At 43.1% G+C, this 26648-nt stretch overlaps 1 protein-coding gene across 1 annotated transcript in view; it reads right to left on the minus strand.

Moving 5' to 3' along the window:
- Nucleotides 1–26648, minus strand: part of PCSK2 (proprotein convertase subtilisin/kexin type 2) — a 269306-nt gene that overhangs the window by 41323 nt on the left and 201335 nt on the right. The window contains exons 7-8 of the mRNA XM_036892214.2: nucleotides 15848–15936; nucleotides 7402–7577 (exon numbers count right to left, since the gene is read on the minus strand). Of these exons, the coding sequence (XP_036748109.2) occupies nucleotides 7402–7577; nucleotides 15848–15936 (265 nt within the window). The remainder of the gene's footprint in view (nucleotides 1–7401; nucleotides 7578–15847; nucleotides 15937–26648) is intronic.

Consider the following 26648-nt stretch of genomic DNA (forward strand, 5'->3'; position numbering starts at 1 on the left):
GGGCTGGCCAACACTCAGGAAGGAGTACTTGAATCCCACCAGCCTCTTTTTCCTTGTCTTCTTATCAGAAATGAGAGGAGAGATTGTAACTGCAGCAACCATTTTGAAGGCTGAGTGGCAGACTCCATGCTGCAAGCAGCCCCTGCTCCCTTGCTAACCCTCGTTTGGTTTTGGAGCAGAAATCAGGGCCCCTGGAGTATTCCTCAGAGCTCCTTGGTAGGAGGCATTCGTTGCTTATCAGAGGCCCCAGTACTTGCTATCACCACGTCCAACCCACTGCTCTGATTATATTTCAGCAGGTGGCTCTGGGAGTTCCTGCCCATGCCTGATTCATTACTGCCCTAGGCAGCTCTCTGTCCCCCTTTCCTGGATGGTGGCTTTTGAGTCACTGTCATGCAAGTGACCCCTCTAGTACTTTCCAGCCTGAAGATCTGGGATCTGTGTTTGCACCCTTTGCAACCTCCCTAGGGAGAAAACAATCTGCTCTGTCTCATCTGCACCTCAGAGGATTTTCTGTATGTTTATATTTAAGTACTCCTAAGATGTTCCCTGCAGTGGCACCTCAAAGGGCGATTAACAAGAAGTTGGGATGTAGTCAACAGGACCAGCCAAAGACATACCAGGGCTGCCCTGGGTAGCTGTATTTCCTCAAGATGTGGAAAGAAGTTCACAAACCACTGGTCACCTTCAAGGTGCTGTCACATCTGAACTCCCCTTCTGGTCATCAGAGTGCAATAAGGTGCTGCATCCCAAAGTGGCTGGGCTTTCTTGCTCCATTAGTCTGCTTGCCAGGGCTACATCTTTTTCCATCAGCAAACACATCGCCTGCTGGTCTTTACTGCCCAGAGAGGGATGACTCTAAGTCTAAGATTAGGTTTTGCCCAAATTGTGCTCTGGAGATGATAGCAGATGGTGGTGTGGGTTGGTCCACATCCTTTAGACTTTCTATCTTCTGCGCACTGGGGATTTCCAAAATGCCAGGACAGGCATCTCTGTCTAAAGGCTTTCTCCCAAGAGGCAGATGGCTGCCCCTGGGATGACAGTGCTGGGGCACTCGGTTAGACAATGACCTTCACTCCATCTCCCTTGCCACCGCACACGATATCTTCAGTGTGTATTCTATTGGTTTTCCAGTTTCCCAGGGAAATTGAACTCCAGTTGCTCACAGTGATAGCCTGCTTGATATCACTTCCTTTAATGGCTGCTTTCTCCCCAGTCATACTCCCCCATTCAATACTTGTGTTCTCTTTATCTCTCAAATTAGCTACTTGAACTTAACCCTTGTTTCTGGGTCTACTTCCTGGGGATCCCAAACCAAGATAGAAGTCAATTATTGGATAGCTCATCATTCAGGGGTCTCTGACTGTCACTTACTTCCCACTGTAATATAAAGAATGCTTTCACACATAGATTATAAGGTTAAAGAAGAAAAAGTTAAGAAAAACAAAGGGAAAAATGCTTTCTCCTTTCTTTCTTCTTGCCTGCTCCTTGCTGCCTCCCTCAAGTATTTATTGACAAACTTAGGAAGTGCAAATTCAAACCCCTAAGGAACCAGGTAGGTGATGTTTATGTGTGAAGCAGATATCAGATGGTTGGGAGTAGTGGGGTCTGTGGCAAACAGTACATCCCCAAAAAAGTGTCTGATCCTCCTCAGCCTCCTCCTTTTTATCATTACTGTGTTGGTCAAACAAAACCTATCTGCAGGATGCTAAAATCAAAGAAAACTGCTTTTGTGAGACTCCTTTGGGTGGAGACCACCTTTCAGAGGTGTATTTTTCTTTAGAGTAGACCAGGCAACTGAAATAACTGGGAAGAAATCTTTGCCTATGTGTAACACACCATCACTCACAAAATTCTACAATATTGTCCAAAAAATGTCACCTTGAAAAAAGGAAAGCATTATTCCCACCGCTTGGGGCAAAGTCAAATGAGAACTCATGTGTTTTTCATCATACCTCACTCTCTAAAATATTTACTTGCTGTCACCTGAAGACAAGTCACAACAATTTTTCTCTAAAGTTTTGGTGGGCTTGGCTGCAGAACAATTACACTTGAAAAGCCCTGTTTAGTTGCAGCACGGGGGGCTCCAGATGGAGAGAGAGAAATATGCAACTTCAGATGTGGTAGAGCAGCTCAAAAGCCCATGGAGAAGGACAGGGGCCACCCATGGAGGCGTTGCACTGGCCGCCATCTGCATTGTCAATTCACACAGAGGGCAGACAGCACCTTGCCTGACTGTCTTTTAGCCTCGGGTGTCAAAAAACCCTTCTCAGTGAAAAATCCATGCTGTTGGGGACTGGGGGGCATCTGCTAAGGATTTTCCTGGGTACCTGCTGTCACTTGCTTCTGGGCTTGGATATGCAAACATTTCCCTCCAGCCACATAGTGAATAATGTGCTAAGGAAACAAACTGTAGGTCAAAGGTTTCCTCCTAAAAACTTCTCAGGGTCCGGGCATTAAAATGGGGCAACGCCCCCACCTCCCTCTCTGTCCTCTATCCTGTTGTTAAACGCCAACCTCTGTGAACTGCGTGGTGCCATTCAAATGTCAGAGATCTTTGTGGCTGTCTCAGAGGGGCTGGGGGTCTATGGCTGATGTGAATCAATACCTTGTAATAAAACATCACTTCCTTATTTCCTAAATGGGCCCTGTCCAAGTGTAGCTCGTTTAGCCGTCGTTGTGGATGCTTTCCACAACTTGGTTTACTTTCAAGGACTTGGTTTCTCATTTTATAATTGTGTTCCTGGGATCCATTTGTTAAATGCCCAAAAACTGAATGGCTTCAAGTGTCAGATCATTACTTGAATGACTTCTAAGAGTTTTCCTCCATAGTCTTAAGCAACTGGAGACCGTGGATGGAAAATTTATCATTTTTGGGAAAGACAAAACCCAAAGGGGATTTCCAGACTTATTAAGGCAAGGCTGGCCCTTCCTCACAGGGAGAATAAATACTACATTTGAAGAGAAGCCAGTAGAGTCCTTTAACCAAAGTGCTGGTAACCAGCTGTCTGAGGGGGCAAACAAAATCTTTATTTGCCAATTTCCAGGTCTAATGTCAAGTTATCAATGTGATTACCGGGAGCCAATGCCAGCATGACACTGTCTCTAACTCAGAACATTTTTCTCTCCTACTGTTGTATCATGAGAATTTTTGCATGCTTCTCCTTTGAGGGATTATGTGAAAGAGAGGAGGAAGGATCTCTCTCAAAGTCCCAGATGAAAGAAATAAGTTGTAATTGGGTAACTATCAGTCATCCTGGCTATAAAAGAGAGAGCCAGGCGACATCAAAGGCAACCTGGAAAGGTGACCAGGTGTCCACACTGCTTGATGGCCAAGTCCCTTTTTTGACAGTCCGTTCTAGACTGGAAGATGTACTAGTTTCTTTAGGGCTGCTGTAACAAAGTAGCACAAACCGGGTGATATAAACAACAGAAATTTATCATCTAGCAGTTCTGGAGGCCCAAGTCCAAGATCAAGGTGTCGGTAGGGTCACTTCCTTCTGAGGCCGCCAGGGAGAACCTGCTCCAGGCATCCCCTAGATTCTGGTGGTTTGCTGGCAATCTGTGGCATTCCTCAGCTTGTAGAATTATCACCTCAGTGTCTGACTTCATCTTTTCATTCTCCCTGTGTGTCTCTGTGTCCTAATTACCCTTTTTTATACAGACACCAGTCATATTGGATTAAGGGTCCACCCTAGTGACCTCATCTTAACTGATTACATCTGCAATGACTCTATTTCCAAATAAAGTACTAGTCTGAGGTACTGGGGGTTAGGACTTCAATATATGAATTTTGAGGGGATACAACTCAACCCATTACAGAGTGGAAGCATATGTTTCCTGTTTAGACTTTTGAAAGAATTCAATAGCTCAAAAGAAACTTCTCCATCAAAGGCCTGAAAAGTCAGCAAATGTGGGCACCTGCCACTTGATGTTATCCAGAATAGCAAAGAAAGAGGTGCTCTCAGCAAACTTCTGACTGCCTCTGACCCTTCAGGTTCTGAACTTTTGCAACAGAACTATGTCTCTTATTTTTGGAAACTACTAGGGAGAGAGTTGTCCCCCTAACTTCAGGCTGAAATTCCTCCCACATCCCTGGAATCGGGGCAAATGTTAGTTGGCATATAGCCTGACAGGTTGTGGCTTATGATAGTGCTTATGGGGTCATGTCAAAGTAGAAGGACCATGTGAACATAAGCCTCAAGGAAGAGGAAAGAAGAATTCAAGAGAGGGACACACAAAGCCAGTGGGAAACGGGTCAGAGTGGACGAGCCCTGTGACTGAGTGGCCCTAGTGGGGATCTCCATACACTCTTGTGACCAGTGCCCTGAAGCCACCTTGAATCCAGAACGTCTGTCTGGGTCTCAGTCTTCATGAAGTGCTACCCAAATCCATCCCACTGCTCTCTCCTTGTGCTTCTTTAGAACAAGAAACCCCCATTGTTGAGCCACCCGGGCCTCTGTTCCTGCAACTCAGGGACAAGTAGGGCATATGGCTCTGTCGTCAACCATCCAACACAGCCCCCTGAGGGGACATGCAGTGCTGGCACTCCCAGAAAGTGAGTCACCTCTGCTGCCCTTTTCTAGCCACTTTGAAACCACATATCTTACGATCTCAGTATCTTAGGGTTACAAGATGCATATTCTAGTGATCATTTAGAGCAGCACTTCTCAAACATTAATGGGATGTTAAGATGCAGGATCTGATAACCAGGTGGGTGGGTGGGGCTGAGATTCTGCATTTGTCACCTACTCCCAGGTGGGCTCCTGTAGTACTCCTGTATATATATAAAGCAAGGAGTGGAGGAGCTGAGTGACTAGTCTGAAGACCCAGGGCCAATGAGGGGCAGGACTGAGGTTAGAGCTCAGGTCTCCCAACTCTGCAGTTCAGCTTTCTGCTTGTTCATGCCAGTCCTTAAGAAAAGATCCCTGCAACAGTAGACGCTGGCCTTTTCAGGCAATGTTGGCTATCTGGTGAAGGTGCAGGTGTGGACGGGCCAGCAAAGAAGTCTGTGATTCTGAGTAATGAGTCCATTCGTTTGGAGTCCTGTGTGCTTCCTTCCACATGGAGCCTGTGACATCGGCAGCTAGAAATAAATTGTGGTTGGAAAGATACAAAGGCTTTGACAGGTCTGGTTGTGTTCCAGTGAAGCTTTATTTTCAAAGATAGCTGGGTTTAGCCTGTAGGCCCAGGTTGGCTGATGCCTGTTCTGAGGGTTGCATTTTGCTTGACTCTTTACTATTGTTTAGGGCCCAGATGCTGTTGATTTTTGTCCCGTGAGATGCTTTAGTCCATTAGGAATTGTGGAAGCAAGCAACAGTTTGAGGACTCAAAAGTAGATTTTTCAAAGCTAAATTTCATCTAACTAAATAGCCAACCACACCTAAGTTTAATTAAATCCAATTCCATCAATTCTTTCATAAAGTTTACACTTTTTAGATTCATAGGAAGACAGAAAAGGATAATGGAACGAAAGCTAAGGAATTTTTTGAGGGCATGATTGGTGAAGAGAGGGGAGAAAAGGGGAAAAACTTAGAAGAAAACTTAACCTAAAAAAACAGGGACAAACTTAGTTCTGAGCTTCCTGGCATTCAAGGGAAAGAGCAAATGCTAATGGCTAATGTCTTAGGGTGCATTCCCTGGAAGCAGAGCCTGAGGCAGGGACTCAGGTGCACCAGATATTATGAGGGAGAGCTCTGAGGAGAAACCTGTGGGTCAGGGAGTGAGACAGGTTAGGCAGGGAGAGGAACCCCAACCTGATGTGGTCTCTAGTAAAGTAAAGCCTTGGCCTGAGTCGCTGGGGGCTCTGGAGCACAAACTGCACCCCTGAGTGTGTCATGCTGGAGGCAAGCAGGCTGGCCTTCACCACCCCAAATTAGTCACTCATTGGTCTGGGCTGCCCCCTGAGTGTGTGTGTGTAGGCATAACTGTCTGGATGAGAAGACTCCCATCAGCCAGGGCAGTTCTCCAGGAGGGGCAGCTGTGGGCCATCAGCAGCAAGCACAACAGCTGGGGGTGGTCCCCCAGCCTGACAAAGGGGATCTAGGCAGGCACCAGTGGCATCCACTACAGTTATAGATTCTATATGACATTTTATCTTTCAACCCTCAAATTTCATTTATGTATTACTTCCAGATCTGTTCTCTGCACAGCTCAATCTACTATGTTTTCAAGTCCCAGGCTAGTTTCTGAGGATAGCTGGAGAAGAAAACATGCTCTCTGACTCAGGAAATGTACGGAAAAGGTAGCCTTCACTATCACTGAAAAGGTAAGAGATAACTAGTGCTGGGGAGGATGTGGAGAAAAGGGACCCTTTTGTGCTGTTGGTGGGAACGTAAGTTGGTGCAGCCACATGGAAAACAGTATGGCTGTTTCTCAAGAACAATAGAACTGCCATATGATCCAGCAATCCCACTTCTGGGTATTTATCTGAAGGATATGAAATTACTATCTCGAGATAATTGTACCCCCATGTTCACTGCTGCATTATTCACAATAGCCAGGACATGGAAAAAGTGTTTCATGCCACAGTTTTGTGGCAGCTAGTTTGTCTTTAATGACTTAAACAAACACCAACCCTCTTTGGGGTAGGCACTTCCCAATGCCAAGCACTTGCATATTTATCCCATTTACACCTCAGGACCAGCCCAGGAAGGTAACGTATGGTTATCACCATTTACAGGCAAGAAAACCCAGGCGCAGCGAGGTGAAGTCACTTGCCATAGACGCTCAGGCACCGCGTGGGGGAACTGGGCCCGGAACCCAGGGAGACTGACCCCGGGGCGGGGCGTGGGTCCTGTCTGGGGTGGCCCCTGCCCTGGCACGGCAGGGTAGGCACCCCCTTCCATCGTTGCAGAGCCACGTGGCCCAGCTGCCCTCCCTTTGGAGGCTCGCGGTGGTCCCTTCTCCCTGGCTCTGTCCGCTCCCGGGCTAGACTCAGGGACCGGCGGCCTCGGAAATGCGCGGCTCGGACTCAGCCAGGAGCGCGTGGCGGACTTGCAGCCCCGCTGCTGCACGCTCGCTCCCCAGCAGTGTTTCCGCGTAGACCCCCGGCCTGCGGGCTGCCCCAGCCGACCACGGGCACGGTGGGGGCGCTAGGGCCGGGCGCAGTGGGACATCCCACTTCCTTTGCAGGAGCGGGCCTGCACCCCGGCCTGAAGGCGGCCTTGTCTCCTCTGGCCCCCTCCCCGACCTTCGACCTTCGAGGTGTCCCCTCCGCTTCATCTGATCGGCTAACCTGGTTTTGGGGTCCCTCTCTCGCAGGACCTGGGCTTCACAGGATGCACAGCTAACAGCCCCACCTCTGCCCCTGCCCTGCCCCTTACTCCACATTATGGTCCCCCATCTGCAGCACCCTCCCCCATACTGGGCCCCCAGCGCTGAAGCTGGGATCGACCTTACTTTGTTCACGCCGTCAGCCATCGCCTGAAGCGTGAGCTCTCGGGGACCATCCACTGTCTTCCCGTTATCTGTCGGGCCCCAGCTGGCACTGTAGATGTCGATCAGCTGAGGCATGTGGCTGATGGAGGAGGCCTCGATGATGTCTGTCATAAACGGCTGGTCCAGCATCCGGATACCTGAAGACACATGTGGGCAGGGAACGGCGGTTGGTACCTCAGTCCCTGGGGAGGGGGTGGGGCTTGGGGAAGGGAGGAGCGCTTGGGTCCTGGGTGTGGTTGGAGGTTTGGATCCCGGGTGCCCTGGGGGCACTGCAGAATCCTGAGCCCAACCTCAGGCTGTGTGGGCTACACCTTCAGAGCATCAGGAAGGATGCACAGACTGTGTCGCTAGAGTCTTTTTGGACTCTGCCTATGCCTTTCCTTATGTAACTATTTGAAGAACATTTTATTCCCCTAGTGAACCCCAGAATTCTTCATGGGGGGGGACCACCTTTGTTGAAGACATACCTTAATAAGCCTGTTTCTAAGTGGCCAAGTATCAGGGGAGAAATAAGGCTACTGTGCACAACAGTCCAGGGAGGCAATTGGTATTAGCTATGTAGGGAGAAATCCTAGAGGGCAGGAAAGAGGAACTCCTAGTTGCCTTGTAGCCAAAAAGGAGCTCTGGGGAGGACAGAATATATCATATGGGTTATTCTTAATATATTAGCAGTGGGGTACATGATACAACCTCTTCCTCTTTTTCCACCAATGGCCTCTTTGTAAAGTTTGTACTACTCTCTGATGCTTTGTAGGAGTGACTTCTTGCTGAGAAATTGAAAAGGAGCAGAGTCCTGCAGTCCAGGATTTTGTGGGGGTCAACCTGAGCTGCACATGGGGTCTTAGGGTGAAGGTGCATGCTGTGGGCGCCTGTCACCCATTGGCTGGTCATAACAAGCCTCTCTAGGGTTCACTCAGCAGCAGCCAATGGGATGGACATTCTGTCCCTCCGTCACTACTCAAAACATTGCTTTTAGAGCCTTTGTTCTCTGCTTGATACGCTATTTCATGGCAAGGAGCCTAGTGTTAGCGAAGCTGCCCTGAGTTTTCTGTCTGTGGGAATTATGGAATGAAGGGGCTGGGCCATACACATTTCAAAACCTGATCCTGACATTCCTTCTTGTCCCCTGAGGTGAAAGGGCTACTTCGTAGGTGGGGAAACATTACACAGCACCACTCTAACACAGTATGCAAATCAATTTAAATAAGGACAACCAGGTTCTTGCAGGGCCCCTGAAATTGGCATGAATGGCCTTCCCTCTTGAGGTTCTGTCTTTCCTCCTAATGTCTCCTAGTTCACCGCTTGCACTTGCCTTACAACTTCTTCCATTACTCACTCTTCTCCTGACTAATCTATGTGCTCAGAAGGCATTTCCCTGGAAGTCTTTGTGGATCTAGCGCTCTAGGTCCCTGTTAGCACTTCATTTCCCACCTTCTATTACCATTGTTTATTTGAGTGTTTCATTCACCACCAGACAGCAACATCTTTGAGTGCAGGATGTGTGTCTATTTTGTTCATTTCTGTGTCCAGGGGCATCAGCATGGCACTGGGTATTTATCTTAGGCTTGATAAATATTTGGTGAATAAATGTTTGGTATTTGCTTCACCTAGTTGATTTTCTCCCTAACAGAAAGCACAGGGCAGATCTTGCATCCTCTACCCATAAATCAGGTCACCATTTTTGCCAACAAATGTCCAATTATCAGTTAATATCCTTTCTCCTGGATGAAGCTCATACAGAATAAGCATAGTCTTTGGTTTGAACTTTCTAGAAGCTAAGTTTTATGGTTCATTTTATAAGGGATAAGAAATTTAAAACTCCATATTTTGCTTTTGGTCCACCTATACTTTACTTATTTAAATAAATTACTCAACAAAGGTGGCCACCAGGTCATAGAATAAACCAAATAGCACAACCTCTTCTTGCAAGAGGTCATGTCTACTTTGTAGGTGGGGAAACATTGCAGCAAGGCTGGTACTCACTTGGCTGCAAGGAGAACACTCAGATGGTCTTGAGTTCATCTAGTGCCCAGATGACCAGGACTAGACAGCCCACCTCAGCTGTCAAACCCTCAAACATGGTCAAAGCAGGCCTGAACTGTCCCACATGCCAGCCAGTGGCCTCGCTGGGTACTGTCCCACTGCCATCGTGGTGCATCCAGCTGTGCCTTGGATCTGCTCTCTCTGCAGCCCTTGTCCCTCTGCCATTCCCTCTTCATGCTCTCTGGCTCCCTTTGTGCTGCACAGAGCTGGTGGGTATTAATCTTCTGTTTTATCATCAAGGGAGGCAGGGGTGGCTACAGACTAGGAGCAAGGCTCTCATTCCTATTCAGGGGCCAGGAACCCGACATTCTTTTAATCTCGGTAAGCTCGGGAGGAATGAAGCATGCATTCATTGAATGAGATACAGTATTAATTTTTGCAAGCAACTGCACCATTAGCCAAGACAGAGGCTCAGGGTGACCGAAGGGTTTTCTCCTCTATCTCTGGAGGCACTAGATGCTATAGGATGGCAGGGTGGAGGGGAGAGAGGGAGAGAAGGAGAGAGAAAACCCAAGGGAAGGCCAGACAGTGACAGCAGGAGGCAGCAGGACAGAGGGAAGCCTGAGGAGTTGGGACTGTGTCTTCACATTCGTAAAAGGCTCTGCTGGCTGGTGTGATTTGATGGTGTGGAGGGACCCTGTGCACCAGCAGGCATTCTGTCCCCACCCAGCAGTCCTGGTCATTGCATTGATCACCACCATGACCAGTGTCGCTTCTGTCTCCCTTCTTTCACAGCCTGGGTGTAACTGTAGACAGGGGCTCTGGGGGCTGCATGGCTCAGGGATTTGGGTTAAATCCTTTCTGCCTCTGCTCAAGTTATAAAAGGTGAATTTGGGCCCTGACACCAGGAAATGTTACTTTTGTCTGCAAACCTCAGTGTTGCTAATACCACCTTTTGTGCTCATGGATACTAGTCTGCAGGCTGAGGAGTGAATTCCTGCTGATTCTAGGCCTTAAGGATCTGAATACATGGTAATAATTGTTAATAGGTGATTTTTATTGGTTTATTTAAAAACTCAGATAAAGTATGTATAAATTCATTGACATATTATTTTTTATTGGCCAAATATATGGAAGTGATTCATTGCTGATAGAGAAACTTCAGGGTGTTTTAGTAATGGTCAACAGTGTGGTTTTCAAACCCTTTTCAGAATCTTTGATCAAAGGAGATCTCATCCCAAAGCCTAAATCTATACGCTCTGGTTTAAAAAGGAAGGCAGGTAAGGCCATTCCTCGCTCCATCCCAGGACTGTTCTGAGGAGCTCTGCAGAAACCCAGGTATGATGCTGTAGAACCCGCTCTTGAGTCCCTTGCTGTGTGTGCCTCCACCCTGTTTATTCTCTGCTGCTTTGCTTTGATCAGTTTATTTCAGCAATCATTGTTTGGTATTATTTTGCTTATTTGCTTGCTCCTTGTCTGTGTTTCCTCTTAGACTAAGCTGTGTGAGGGCAGGGGTCTTGTCAGTGGGCTCACTGCTGAATCTCACTACCCACAGTAGGACCTGGCACCCAGGAGGCTCCCAACAGCACTCTCTGGAGTCCTCAAAGGCACTGAAGGTAGGAGTTAGCATCTCCGAAAGGCAATGGCTTTTGTGGTTTTGAGCTGTAATGATCCTGAAAGTATAAACTTGACAAACTTACAAGAAACATTATTTGAGGGTTCGTTATTTATATTTGTTGTGCAATTACTAGATTTTGCAAATTTTGAATAATGCATTTTAATTTTTTATCTCAATAAAAAGATGTCAAACATGAATTTAAAAATTGAAATTGAGAAAAGAATTAGGTTATCTTCTTAAATAGCTACTTGAATAAAGGCATTTGCAAAATAAAAACTGCAATTAATCTTTTTCTTCAAAATCTATAAAATTTATGTGGAAAAGGAAATGTAAATATAAACTTTTGAATCATTTTTTTGAAGTTATCAAAGCTTCAAGACACCACTAAAACTTTTGAGATATCCCACATGTAGACTGCCATGTTACAGAGCATTTATTCTTTGGGAACCAGACTCATTGGAGATTTTCTTCTCTCCCTGCTACGTATTTACCTAGAAGAGTTGGTAACAATCATACCCGTGAAAATAGGCAACAGATAACAAAAGAAGAACTTTTCCAAGAGTGACACATTTCCAAAAGCAGAATAGACTTTGTTAGAAGGGAGTGAGTTTCTTGTTATTGGATTGGATGTAAGCAGTTCCAGGCTGGATCTGGACTACACCAGGAGAGCAGGAAAAGAAAAGTTGTTCAAGCATTTTAGCGCGGGGGCCAGGCGTAGACGTTCTGGCCTGGGCTGTGCTGGGTGCCAAATGTTCCTACAGCTTACTAGCATAGCCCCATATCTGGTTTTGTTCTCTGTCAAAGATGGATAATAATATATAACATGTATGTTACACATATAAAATATATAACAATATGTGATAAGGTTGCAAAGACGGGTAGGTGAGTAGAGGGTTTTGCATTGAGCCTGACGCACTGGAAATGTCAGTATATGTTATTACTATTATTAATACTCTTATTGTTGCTATTATTGGTGGATATTTTGACTAAGATTCTTTAAAGCCCCTTTGAGGCCCAAGATTTTGAGATTCTGATGGGTAAGTAGAAAATACGGGCCCCTGGAAACTTACACACTCTATGTCCAACCTGAATAACACATGGTGGATGGATGGTTGTGGTGCCTGTCAGCCTGAGTGACCTAGGGCACATGTATAAAGGGGTCCCCTCTCTATTCAATGCTGGGGCAGCTCCTTCCAGTGGTGAGAGCCCTCAGGGCTTCCCCATGATGCCTTGGGAAGAAGAGAACTGGGGATGAGAAGGACAGATCTTCTTGGAACTAATTGATTGAGATAAAGTAGCAAAGGTGGGACTGAGCTGGTAGAAGAGGAGACACTTCTGCTTCCTGGTACACATTCCATCAGCTTTCGGTCTTTAGATCTTTACGCCCTTAATCCCTCAGCTCCGTGCATTTACCCATTCCTTCATTCAGCAATTAATCTCTACTGCTCATCATGGGCTTATTCATTGACCTTTCCTTCTCTTTATTTCTTTCTTGCTTTCTGTAATTCAGCAAATAGGGTTTGGGCATCCACAGTGTGCCAGACACTGTTCTGGGAGCTAAGGTGAGAGAAAACAGGCACAGCCCCTGTCCTCACGGAGACTGTTGTCCGTCTGGAGAGAAAGGTATGGATAAAATAACCATGCACAAGAATGGGCAATAGTTGACAGTCATTAGTGCTAGGAAGAAAAAAATCCAGCATGCTTAATCAAGTGTAGAAGTGGAAACTGGTCTTGGAGGTAATGCCGGAGGAAGCGCTGAGGGACCCGTGGACTGAAGGATGAAGAGGAGGTGACCAGGTAATGCATGGGGGTCAAGTATTCTGGGCAGACAGAAGAGCATCTACGCAGGCCCAGTAGTAGAAGGAGCATGGCTGCACTAACTTACACTTCTAGCAGACTTTATCTAAATCATGTTTACCCAGAGACTGACCATGTATGGGTGGGAACTTAGTATACAGTGAAGGTGGCACGAATTAAAGGGACAGGATGGATCACTGAAGGCATGGTACTGGGGACACTAGATCACTATTTGGAGGAAAAAATCCCTGTGATTTTTCTATCCCCAGTGGAAAATTATGCAAATTTTATTGAGGTACAGGCAGATGAAGAGATGCTCAATGATTTTTTCCTTTTTCCTTCCAGAGAACTCATTTTCTAATTCCATATCCACTTTCCTTTATCTTTCTGACTAAGATTCTACAGTACCTTAATGTTAGCCTTTTCTTCAGCGCAAGGTGAATAGAGATCAGGGACCCAGGAGGAATTTGAGACACTGCCACCTCCTTCTTCCAAACCTGTGTCAGCAACAGACTGCCAGGGACTAGCAATGACTGGGATTGACCACCAGGTGGCACTCTAGAGCTCTCTAGGCCCGAAAGCTGAAAGGAAAGATTCTCTGGAAGGGTATGGCTTAGTTACAATGATAAAAACCAGCCAACTTTTGGAATTGCCAACCAGAAAGAACAAAATGTTCCCCCTAAATACGTAAGGTTGAGGAGGCTGAAATTCTGCTTTTGTTGCAATTCTTGAATAACTCTCTAGGGCTTCCTCATGAATAATTCCTTTTGCTCCTCTGGGAAAGCCTAGAGGACAGTGGATGTCCTAATAGGCACAGAGCTTCCTGGCCCTTGAGCAATTAGAACCAGCATGTGTAGTTACAGAGGCACAAAGCGGGGGCTCAGGGAGCAGAGAAAAGGTGGCTCTGGTGCTGAGAGTCATTGTGTGGCTGGGCTTGCCTCCCACCTGCCCGTGTTTGGGTTTCTGGAACCTCAGAGCATTGCCATGAGACCAGAGCTGTCTGGGATTTTACAGAGTGCAGGTCAGTTGTGCCTCTGAGATATCAGGCTGCATTCACCTGCCTTCGGGATCAGGAGTCAGTCAACAGGTGAGGCAGCAGTTGTCGCACCTGCCCACATCCGCTGGCCCATGGGGAGTCTGCCTGGGCACTTCCCTGCTTTGGGAGTTCTGCTCAGCCCATCTGAGGTGGCACACTGGGTAGGCTGGGGTGCTCTGGGTGTGAGGTATGGGAGTTGGTGGATAAATTTCCTAGTCTCGTCACCTTGGGGGGATATTCTGAGGGGTATCCCCGCAGTGCCTCACAGGCCTGGGTGTCCATGAGACAGCTTATCCACATCTTACATCTTTTTTGGCTCCCATTCCCTCATTGTCTTTCTTCCTCTTTCTCTCTGGCTTTTGGAATCTCCTGGAAAAGGAACTCCTGCATCAAAATCCTTGTCTCAGGCTTCACTTTTAGAGAATTCAGACAAAGAGAGCAGGAGAATTAGGTACATGTGACAAGCCATTCAGATGTTTTCAGAATGCAAATAATACAAGAGGAAAGATAGAATAAGCAGCTGGAAAAAGGGACCCCAGTGAACTCCACAACACCTCGAAAAATTTCTAACTCAGTTTTTGCAGGCAGTAGTTCTACGAATCTCTTGTTCAAAAAACTAATTACTTTGTGCATGTAGAGGCTTCACAACTATTTCGACATTAATTATTGTGAATGAGAAATCCAGGTTTGAATTTTTCAGTTGCTTGCAATCCTGTCCTGTGAATAGGGAACCCACCTCGCCTCAGAAACCACCTGAGGTGTAAGCTCAGCTTATAAAATATTAACTAGGTGATATTCTTTCCCTGAGTTCATAATGGCTTCTGACATTTTAATGCCAGCATTTTGGATGTGCACAAAGTAAAGGGAGGTGAAACCCTAGGGGCAAAGCCTCCCCTATTTACATTTCAGAACCCTCTAGATGTATTCTTTTGTGAAATTCAGCACCAGCTAAGGCAAGCCTCTTAGCAAATGCTTTGAAAGAGGTTAATGGTGGGTTTGTATAGGTTGCCCTTGCTTTATTTAGGTCCCTGGAAATGTGAGTGTCAGCACAAAGTATGTTTATGGTTCCATTAAATCACCAGGAAAAAAATATCACGACAGTTGTAAAAAAGGAACAACAAGGTTGGGTGACTCAGCCTGAATAAATTAAGAACAATTTGATGCAGAACTTGGAATAAACCAGGAGCCACTCTATGCCCCAGCAACATGCTGAAAGCTAATGAACCTTTCTCTCTCATTTTTTCTCATTTCCTGCCTGTTTTTTTTTTTTTTTTTTTTTTTGTGGTAGGGAGGTGTTGCTTCTTAGTGATCGGCCACCTTCATTTCTAAATCCCTCTGTAAAGATAAAATTGTTAAATATCCTTACCGTGGAACTTAATAAAAAGGTTCTAGGTAAAAGGTCTTTCCTTAAGGATGACATGCATTGTGTAAAAAGGAAAAACAGTTTGAAGAGTTCTGAGCATGTTTATAATAATTTATACACACCTCCTTATATCCTGTAGTCTTTGTTTGAGTCTCATTAATGTGTTTTGATATTGGCAAAAGAGAGTACAGACAGTGAGATTCCATTTCTTTAAAGTTTAAAAACTGGCAAGAACCAATTTTTGCTGTTAGAAGTTGGGATCCTGGTTACCTTTGCGTGTACGGATAGTGACTTGGCGGGGGGACACCAAGCAGGCTGTTGTGGTGCTGACAATATTTTACTTCTTGATGGTTACGTGGCTATGACCTGCTTGTGAAAATTGATTGGGCAGTGTGCTCATGATCTGGGCAATTTTCTGTATTTATATTATTCTTGAATACAAAATTTAAATGTTTATTAATATTCTCATATAGGTTAAAAAAAGTTTTCCCCCACTGGTGCTAAACCTACAAGTCTTGGCTCTCTTTCTCTAGGGGCTGGACAACAAAGTGTGATGCCTTTGGGAGCTGGCTGCCCCGCAGGGGCCTGCTGCTTGGCAGGAAGATCTCACCTGCCACCCTGGAGTTGTACGCCACTCCGACCCCACAGATATTGTTGTTGGCTGCGGCAGAAACTTCCCCTGCACATCGGGTCCCGTGGCTGCCAAGAAAAATAAAGACAATTCAGATATAGTGTCAAAGGCTTAGGAGAAGGTTCTTTAAATTGTCTCAGTCAGGAGCAGTCTGGTTCTGTTCAGCCACCCATTTTCCATCCTTATTTCTCCTTGTCTCCTCCCTGTCCTGGCTGTCTTCTTGACCTTGCCTTGGTTTTGCAAGAAAGTCGCTTCTCAGAATATTTTCAGCTTTGAAATTTGATCTTGACTTAACATTTGAAGACTCTTCCTGTGAAAAACACACAGTTGTCTTGCAAAAAAATCAACAAGATCTAAGACTGGTTTGTGTTGGTCAGAGCAGCTCTGAGTTTTTGGAAGCACCAGAATTGTGGGCTGGTGCATATTTTCAAGGCTGGTTTTGTATACAGGCCTGTAATGCTGCTTGTCAGTTTTGGGATAATGATTACTTACCTTTTTTGGAGCATAGCCTCCTTTGAGAGGGTATGGAATGCTGTGGATGCCCACCTTATTCCAGGAATAAAAGGCATACATTGGCAACATTTTGCATACAATTTCAAGAAGTCCTCAGAACCTTTGAGGCTGACCAGATAAAGAACTCTGGGCATCATTAGATATGCTTTCCAAGGCTTGCCCATCTTTATAGTTCCGAGAAAGCCTTCTCAGGGCTTCTCAGAACTCCTCGCGGCTCATATTCTAGCATTTTCCTACCTCCATCTGTGGTGTACATTTCCAAAAACACTAGCCTCCCTGAGCAAGATAAAATTCTCCAGCAAATTGCCTTTAGACTTCATTTGCATCATCGGCCCTTCCTGGCTCTGCAGCACTCTGCCTTTGGACTTGAACTGGAACATGAGCTCCCCTGGGTCTCCAGCCTGCCAGCCCACTCTATGGATTTGGGACTTTTCAGTCTCCATGTCTGCATGAGTCAGTTCCTTATAACAAATCTCTTTCTCTCTATATACATATCCTATTGGCTCTGTTTCTCTGGAAAAACCTGGCTAATACACAACAGCTGAGGAGCTTAGCCAGTCTGCTCTGGTTCTTTAGCTCACTCACTTGTTAGTACCATTGGCCTAGGTTTTCTGGCACAGCAATGTCTGTCACTTTGCAGTATGATTCTTGTTGGTGGCAGAAAATGATAATTGATTACTGAGTGCATTTTCTTTACTTCCTTGGATCCAGTGAGGCTCATTTCCCAGCATCCTTTGTGCTTGCCTGTGGCCATGTGACTGAATTCTGGCTAATGTTACGTGGGTAGATGGGATGCATGCTGCTTCTAGGCATAAAAACCATCCATGAGCAATTATCCATGCTCTTTGTCCTCCTGTAATTTGATGCAGACAAGCATGGCAATTTTGGAAATGTACATCACAGATGGAGGGAGGCTGCTGCCCTGAATTGTTGCTTGGAGGAAAGCAGTTCCACCAGGAACACATGGAGGGACTGGTAGGTGAATGCTAAATACACTTTTAATGTGTTAAACCACTAAAATTATGGGATGTATTTGTTACAGTGGCTGGAATAACCAACTAGTGTACTTTAATTATATTCTTATTGAATGATTCACAATATTATTAGATGCTACTTGCTATCTTTTCTGAAGAAGAAATTCAAATAATAAGTAAGTGAAATAAATTAATTTGAAGGGTGCCACAAATACAAAAGAGATGTTTGGGTGACAAGGATCAGTTCAAATCCATTCCGGAAGAATAGAAAAAGTCTGCTGTCTGGCTATTTTTCTTGGCATACTATTCTTTGCATAGGGTATAGCAGGGACTTTGTGCATTTGCAAATTTAACATACGCTTTGAAGCTGGTGTGTAGAAAGGGTTCTATTTATAGCACTGGGCCTGGCTGATACTTTGGTGTTTCCATTTATAAATAATTAAAAAAATACAAGTTAAATGAATAACACAATTAATCTTATATGGCCACCACCCAATATTACCAAAATCAAATGTTTTCCATACTTGAGATTTTGTTTGGTGGATATGCTATAGTTTATTCAATCAATCCTCTGTTGGTAGCCACTTGGTTGTTTTTATTCTTTAGTTAATACAAATGAATAGTCCTGTGCATACATGTAAAATTATTATTTTATCACATTTGATTAATCTCTTTTGTGAATTAAAGAAAAATACAGATATGTTATTTCCTCCCAAATTGTTTACTATCTCTAAAAATGTATAATAACCTAGATAATAACCACAATAAAATGATCACACATAACATACTGGTAGTTGGTTTTCAGGGAAAGCAAGAAGAGAAAGCCATTGCTGTGGTACAAAGAGTAAAACTAAGGTGGTGGCAGTGTGTAGAGAAAAAAGAAATTTGATTTAAGAGACATTTAGGGAAGGGGGGATGCTTTTCAGCAAGACTTGGTGATGTACTGAACACTTTTATTGTGGTAGAAAAAAGAATATTTACTTTATTAGTCATGGAAACTCTAGTCACACCAGGAAATTAAAAGGCAGAGCAAATACGCATAAAATTACGGTCTCCAGTCTAATCCCTACCTACCTGAGCAAACCAAAATATGCAGTCTGTGTGTGACCAGTCAAGGCATCCTAGATAATCTCATGATCAAAGGAGTCTGTAATTGCAGGGAATATTCTATGTGTTTTATATTGGCATTTTTTTTTTTTTTTAAAGAAAAATCTCTGTAGGCCTTCCTGAGTCCATTCTACTCTTTGCTTCCTCACAGACAACCCTAATGCTAAGTTTGGTGTCTGGAATGCCCATGTATGTTTTTATGCAATTATCTTGTAATCAGGTATGCATAAGGATATATACCATTATTTGCTTGTTTTCCAACTCTACATAAATGTTTCACAGTATATGATCTATTTAAAATTTGATTTTTTCATGAATTCTGGTACATTTATTTTTAGTGTTATATAATAGTCTATTTATAAATCGGTTGCAATTTTTCATATTCCTAATGACAGGTATTTAGGTAGTTTGCAACTTCCTTGCTATTACAAATAATTTGAAAAGAAGCATTCTTGTACCTTATTTCCCTGGGCATGTGTGGGAGAGTTTCTCTGGGGCATGAATATAGGGGTGGAAAACAGGTTGTACGGATATATACTACCTACTGCGGAGTGGGCAAGTTCCTGCTGCTCAGCCTTCTTGCCCACATTCTAATGTCATCCACACCATTTTTGCTAGTCCAAGTAGTGTGAAATCATATCTCATTGTTCATTTTGCATTTTTCTCATTACTACAAAGGTTGAACATCTTTTCATATGTGAATTGGCTCAGGTTTTCTCTTCTGTCCATCTTTTCTCTATTGAGTTTTTTTTTCATTTATTTGTGGCTATGTATATATTTTGGATATGCATCCTTTTTTCCATTAAACTTGCTGCACGGATCTTCTGGTCTATGCCTTCCTTGTGTTTCAACCTTGCTTGTTGTGACTTTTGTTGAATGAAAGTGTTTAGTTTTAATGTAGACAGGTTTACCAATCATCCCCTTTTCCTTGTAGTTTAGTGCTTTGTGTAATAAATCTATCACTATCCTAGAGTCATAAAGATATTTTCTAACATTTGAACTTTCAAAGGCTTATATGCATTTAGGTTTAAATTCTCCTAGAATTTATTTATGCATGATATGTGAGGTGGATGCCTGTTTTCCCCACATGAACTAGTGCTATCTATTGACTATCCTCATGCCATCCTTTCCTCACTGTTTTATTGCTATCTTGGTCATACAGGAAGATTCTTTTTATGGGGGAGGGGGTCTGTTTCTGGTCTCCCTATTCTGTTTCTTTGATCTTTTTTCCTCTGTCTATGCTAACCCTGCTTTCTCATAATCATTGTGGTTTTATAATATTTGGTATCTGGCAGGCAAAGTTTCCCTACCTGGCTGTTGGTCTTCGCCTTTTTTTAATTTCTTCTTCATATTTGTTCTTCTCCTCCTCCTTCTCCTTCTTTGTCTTCTTCTTGTATTCTTGGCCCTTTGTTTTTCCACATCAATTTTAGGGTCATTTTGCCTAGCTTCACAGAAAAATGCTATTAAGACTTTAGCTGCAGTTGCGTTGTCTTAATAATTTGACATCTTTATGTTGCTTCTTCCTATCTAGGAACTTAGTACGTCATTCCATTTAGGACTTCTGTTATGTCTTTTATAAATTGCATAATTTTCTCCTTTATTGTTCTCACATGTCTTAGATTTATAATGTTTTCTTTGACTGGAAGATGTAGCATAGTGTCAAATGAAAGAGATGATAGGCAGGATCCTTATTTTGTCCCACCATTAAAGAGAATGTCATCCAAGTGGCAGCATTGAGAATGATGTTTGCTGTAGTTTTTTGATAAAAAGAGTTATCTTCAATTCTGTAATTATCTCTTCAACTGCACCCAGCATAGGCTGAATCCCATTTATTGAGATTTTATTCCAGAGGCTCTATTTTTCAACGGCTGTTAGCTCTTTTTCATATTTGTGTTTATTTTTGCCAGTTTCCCACATCATTTATTTTTCTTTTTAAGCAGGTGTTATCCATGCATTTTATCACTCTGTGCAAACTAAACATAACTTTTTAGAAGTATTTTTCAAGACTTTGCATAAAATTGTTTTTACTTGGTATATATCTGTGTACTGATTTTTTCTTTTTTGAGACGTGCTTTTTCCTCCCAGATATTTTGGAATTTTGGTTTGTAGGCTAATGTGGCATTGGAGATTTTCTTCCCCCTCTTCTTTCTTTTTCTTCCTTTGGTTTCCTGTCCTGGTTATTGGTCCTGTGGTTGTTCTAGTTGACTCCTCAGTTTTATATCCCACAGGCAGATTTTATAATGGTGTTTTAGGGCTCTGGATTCACAGAGATACTGGATAAGGTAGATTCATTCAGAAGCCAGTGGCAACTCGGCCAGGTTTGTGGACAGCAGGCTGCCTTTATCTTCCTGTCTCATCTCCCTAGGTCTACAGATTCCTAGATAACCAAAATTTCACAGCAACCAGCTACAGTCTTTACAGCCATGTGTTCGGAGAAAGATGCTTCATGGCTAGATATATTGGAGCTGAAATGCAGAGATTATCCAGCTAGTTTGGCTTGATCATGTTTGCTGGCTAATGTCCAGTGTACTCTACAGGCTAAGGCTTTGGTGTCTCATGCACCCAAAGGTCTAGATGGGTGAGAGTGCTCAGCTGCTGTCTGCTGTCAAGCATCCAGCTCTTTCTGGAGAAGTGAAGAGGCTCTCCATCTTTCTGAAGCTAGCTGCTAGGCTTTTTGATTTTCATAAAAGATCAAACATGCCTAATCAATATATGCTACCTTTGGATATAACTCCTCTTTCAATCCGCAATGCAGAAATCCAGGCAATAGTCTCTTGCCAGAAATTTTAACCTTGAGCTACTGTTTATCTAGTTTCTGTCAAAAGCTCAGATGAAAGAGTGTATGTCTGTGAAAGATGAGTGAATGGCAGGGCCATCCACTAGCTCCTTTCCTATTTAGTTGGAGAACCTTTGGCTTAGCTCCTGCAGAAATCTTTTCACTGAATTTCACATTTGTATTTGCTGCTATGAGGTTGTGCCTACTACGTGCCATGCTTGGTATGACATGCTCTGTATGCATGTCTTTAGGCCCTCATAGAAACCTTCAAGGAGTTTTAATCCCATTTTACAGATAAGGGAAACTGATTCAGGGATCCCTTATATTGTACCAAACAGTTAACATAACACTGCATTTGCCTATCATGATCTGCTGCATTTTTCACTCTTAAAAGAATTGTTGCCACCAGAGGACCATAAAGTCCTCCTATATGGCCTGCATAGCATTAGTTTCCAAAGTAGAAATTATTATACAAACTTGCAGGTATTTCTTTTACAATCTATGTAATTCTCTCCATAACTCCCAAATCTGTGTTATGTCTATTTCTCTTAGCTGAAAGGGAAATTTTAAATAATGAAGACTTGTTTAATCTAGGTAGGAGTCTAGAAATGGAAAAAAGAAAACCAACCAACTTTGTGGCATCTCTCTAATGGCTCAGAATAGTTCACAATTTAACTGTGTTGAATTTTACTGTGCTCTGGTTTGGATAGAGAATGGGTTGACTGCAAGCAGCAACCTTTGAGCTAATATCAGCTTATGAGGTAGTCTCAAAGCTCATATGAAAGAACAAGTTAGTTTAGATCTCTGAAAGCAGTTTGAAGTTTATTATCCAGGAGGTGATTTCAGAATCAGCCCATAAAGACAGAAGGGAAAGATGTTCATCTATTTCCAAACTATTAAGTGTCACGAGGGTAAAGTATCAGTTTCTATCAGTGTGCAAACAGCCAATCAGAGAGGGCCATTTTCCTCACATGCTCATCTTTGGCCTGTCACATAGGGTTCTTAAAAATGAAATATGACTTCTAACAAGAAAAAAAATTAATCACTGAAAATCTCTCTTTTTGAAGGTTTAACTAATGCTAACAACCAAATGAGCTCATGTATAGATAAATATTCCTGATCATCCATCTATCCTTCTGCCTTCCCCCCACTTTGGTTGCTTAAGCAATAAATGTCTTCACTTTTCCTGAATTTATAGTAAACTTTTTGTGGCCAGGACCTGCATCTAATCGAGAATCTCTTCCTCTTTAGGGCTTCCTAGATAGAGTGTGCTGCCCCTTGTGAGGCTCCATAAATATTACCGATGGCAGGGATGACATTTCAGTGGTGAATGCCTGTCAAAGAAATGCTATGCAAGAGAGATTTTTATGGACAGCAGCACAGTAATGGAATACAGATCTGCAATGCATCACCAAACATTGACCTAGAACCAAGCAAGGCTGGAAGATTATTGACAAAGTGTGGGCTGCAAACCTTGGGAGAAGTGGGCAGCTCTAATATGGACAGATGTCAAGGCCACTCACCATCTCGGCATGGCTGAGAAGAATGGCCCATTCATCAACCAGCCAATCAATATTTACTGAAGGCCAGAAAGGAAAAAATATGATGCCAGCTCCTGATATCTCACAGCAAATCAATTATATCTGTTTTGTACATTATTGATGCTCATTAAATGTGCCATATTTTTTACCTTTTTGCAATTTGAGTAATTATTATTATTATTACTATTATTATTTTGCTTGGCCATCTGTATTTCCCTGATTGAAAGCCAGCAAGAAATTATACTCCTGCAAATTTCTCAACTGTGTTTCAAATATATCCCTGGAGCTCAGATACTGCATGCAATTATCAAGTGGTTCACAGTAGAATAAATACACTCACTCTGCTTAAAAAGGAATAATCCTACAAAATCAAATTAAGCATAGTGAGAAATTCTAATATACATATCCCCTACAAGCAGTTCTGCATATGTATGAAGTTTGCTTTTATAACGAGTCCCTGGCTTAGAGTTTTAAATATGTTCTTAAAGAAATGTTCACTCGAAGGAAAACAAATTAACAAATAAGTTCAAGGGGATGATATGATGGTTTAAAGTGTGAGGAAAGCCCAGGAGAGATACTCTGCTCTTGAACTTGGTTTCCCAATCATGGAGAACATTTTACTTGCTTATTTGCGAGTGCCCTTGGTAGCGCATTTTATTTTCTACCTTCTACAGCAATGAGAAGCCCGTGATGGAATGCCGCTGCCTTTTCCTGTGGAGCAATTGGTCCTGAGCTCTAACGGGCCTTTGTGGCTGGAATAGCAATAGCAGCAAGCCGATTGCTGGTCGGCATCAGTCAACCCTTTCTCAGGGGTTAGGTAAGTGCTGAAGCTAGCATTTCTCAAGAGCCCCGAGACTGCTGAGCAGAGATGGGTGTTTGATTTGGTGTCTATGCCCAGAAGACGCAGCTGAAAAAACTGTGGCATGCTTTGGTGGCTGCACAGCTGGCCAGAGGTTGATGCTGGATTGGCAGTAAACTCTGCTCCAGCCACAGGATCCTGGAGTCTCTGGGTAGCAACATTTCTTGAGTGCAATGGGAGAGTGGTCCTCATCTATGCCCTGGGCCCTGTTTCTGACCTAATGACAAAATCTCTCCTTTTTTTCCTAGCAACTTGTCCAAACCTTTCATGCCCACCGTTTCCATGAAGCCTTCTTAGGATGCTACCTGCTGCTCCAGCCTTTAACTCCCAGACCCGTTATCCTGGCTACCTTCTGAGGATGTCTGCACCTGCTGTCTCCCCTTCTTTGCCTAATTTCTACTCTCATCCTGGAATATACTTCCTACTTCCCACCTCAACTCTACCTATTACCTTCATTCAAATCCTGGACTAAATACCACTTCTTCAGGGGAACTTGTCTCTGCTTCTCCAGCCAAAGATAATTATGCATTTCTTCATGCTCTTCAAAGCTTCCTTATTATGAGGCAGTGCAGGCAATGGCCCCCTCACAGGTGTCAAACCCTGTCTCCACCACTTGCACAAGTTACTTAGACTTTCTGTGCCTCAGTTTTCAAAATATGGATAATAATGACAATACCTATTTCTGAGGGTTACCATGGGAATTATTAGGATTAATACACACACAGCACTTAAAACAGTGTTAAACATAGCGACTGGTTACTAGGCATTAGCTTTCCTATATTGTTTTGGCCTTGGCTACACTTAGTGTAGCCCTATGGTGACTTGGGTACCTGTCGCCTCCTCATAGGACACTGCAAGCTCCTCAGAAGTTTGCACACCAAAATTAAGTTTCATGAGTACCAAATGGAAGTCCCATTTTACCTCTTATTTATCTATCATCTGTCTATCTATCTATCTATATCTATCTATCTATCTATCTATCTATCATCTATCTATCATCCATCATCATCTATCTATCTATTATTAAAGTATTGTTTGTATACAGTTTTTTGCCTCTTTTAATGCCCTATGCTTTTTAAATTTATTTCATATTATGGAAGATATCAGAGACATTCAAAAGTAGAGTGTAATCTCATGTACCCATTATCCAGCTTTAACAATGATTAGCTTGTGACCAATTTTATTTCTTCTACAGCTCTTCTCATTCTCCCTTCTTCTGCCTCAAGCTCTAAGTTATATTAAAGAAACACCAGGTATAAATTTCATCCCAGAGGGAATTTTTAATAATCTTATCCTAAACACATGGGAAGGATGCTATATTAGAGTTCTCCTCATGCCAAGCAGGATTCATCTCTGGGATAGACCCAATCTTTGGGACCACAGATTCTCCCAGTGCTGTGAGCTTGAACTTTGACCCACTATCTCTCCATAATCATTTACAATAGAAGTTACATTTTGGGAGGCCATGATTTGAACCATGGTATCCTCCAATCTTTGGATGAATGCTGAAGCTAGCGTTTCTCAAGAGACCCGAGACTGCTGAGCAGAGATGGGTGTTCGATTTGGTGCCTATGCCCAGAAGAGGCACCTGAAAAAACTGTGGCATGCTTTGGTGGCTGCACAGCCACAACAAGCCATGGTAGATGACGATCTTTGAAAATAACTTGGAAATTGGGAAAAGCCTGTTTTTTATTGTTAAAGTAGACCCTGTGTCTTGAGTTACTGGCTCCCTAAGAGGCAAGGATCATACTTGCCTGACTTACTATGACTGTGTCTCAGGCAATTGGACACTTGGGAATTTTTATGACTGACAATGAAGAATTTTATTGCACTAAGCACTAATTAATATTAGTTAGAGGATTTAAAATTGAACTTTCAAGAACAAGTTTGAAAATGAAAATATTTAAGACAGTGTACTTTTTCTTTTTTAAAGAATACAATATTCTTACAGCACATAGCACAGGAAAACTTTCTTGGGAGAAATTGTTTTTGAGTTCTGAAAACAGGGCAGGGGAACCATTTATTGGCTATATTTTTGTTCCTAGATCAGTCCATTAGGGATTAATTTAGTACCTACTAGCTGCAGAGAGAAGGCAAGTAGCTGGCACAAGTGATGCTATTGTCCTTTCTGATCCCAAGTGGACAGCTGGTAACCAATCATGCACCAATCACATGGCACCCCTGTCACGGTCCTCCCCCACACAATGTACCAGACCGCCATTACCAATTATATCTCACCCCTAGCTTAGTGACATCTGTTTGGTAACTTCATATCCCTGCGTCTGAAAATGGTTTATTTGCTAAGGGTATTCCGCTAAATGCATAAAGATGTATGCTAAATAAAAGGTATTTGCTAAAAGTAGAAATACCATATGACCCAGTAACTCTACTCCTAGGAATTTACTTGAAGAAAACAAACTCTCTGATTTGAAAAAAATATATGCACCCTTGTGTTTATTGCCTCATTGTTTACGAGAGCCAAGATATGGAAGCATCCAGTGTCCATCAATAGATGAATGGATAAAGAAGAAATGGTACATATATACAATGGAATATTATTCAGCCATAAAAAAGGAAAGAAATACTGCCACTTGCAACAACAGGAATGGACCAAGAGGGTATTATGCTCAGTGAAATAATCTAGGTGGAGAAAGATAAATATCATATGATTTCACTTATTTGTGGAATCAAAAAACAAAACAAAACAAAATGAACAAAACAGAAGTAGGCTTATAGACACTGAGAAGTGGCTGGTGGTTACCCTGGGGGAAGTAAGGGGAGAGGAGATAGAGGCACAAAAATCTCAGTCACAACATAAACTGGTCATGGGGTTGGAAGTACAGCATGTAGAATATAATCAGTGGTTCTGTAACATATCTGTATGTTGAAAGATAGTAACTGCACTAGTTGGGGTGAGGATTTAATAATGTGGGTAACTGTTGAATCACTGCATTGTATACTTAACATAATAATTAAGTAACAATTAACATAACATCTTAAATAACATAAT

The sequence above is a fragment of the Manis pentadactyla genome, chromosome 5 (genome assembly GCF_030020395.1).
Source record: "Manis pentadactyla isolate mManPen7 chromosome 5, mManPen7.hap1, whole genome shotgun sequence".
Classification (NCBI taxonomy): domain Eukaryota; kingdom Metazoa; phylum Chordata; class Mammalia; order Pholidota; family Manidae; genus Manis; species Manis pentadactyla.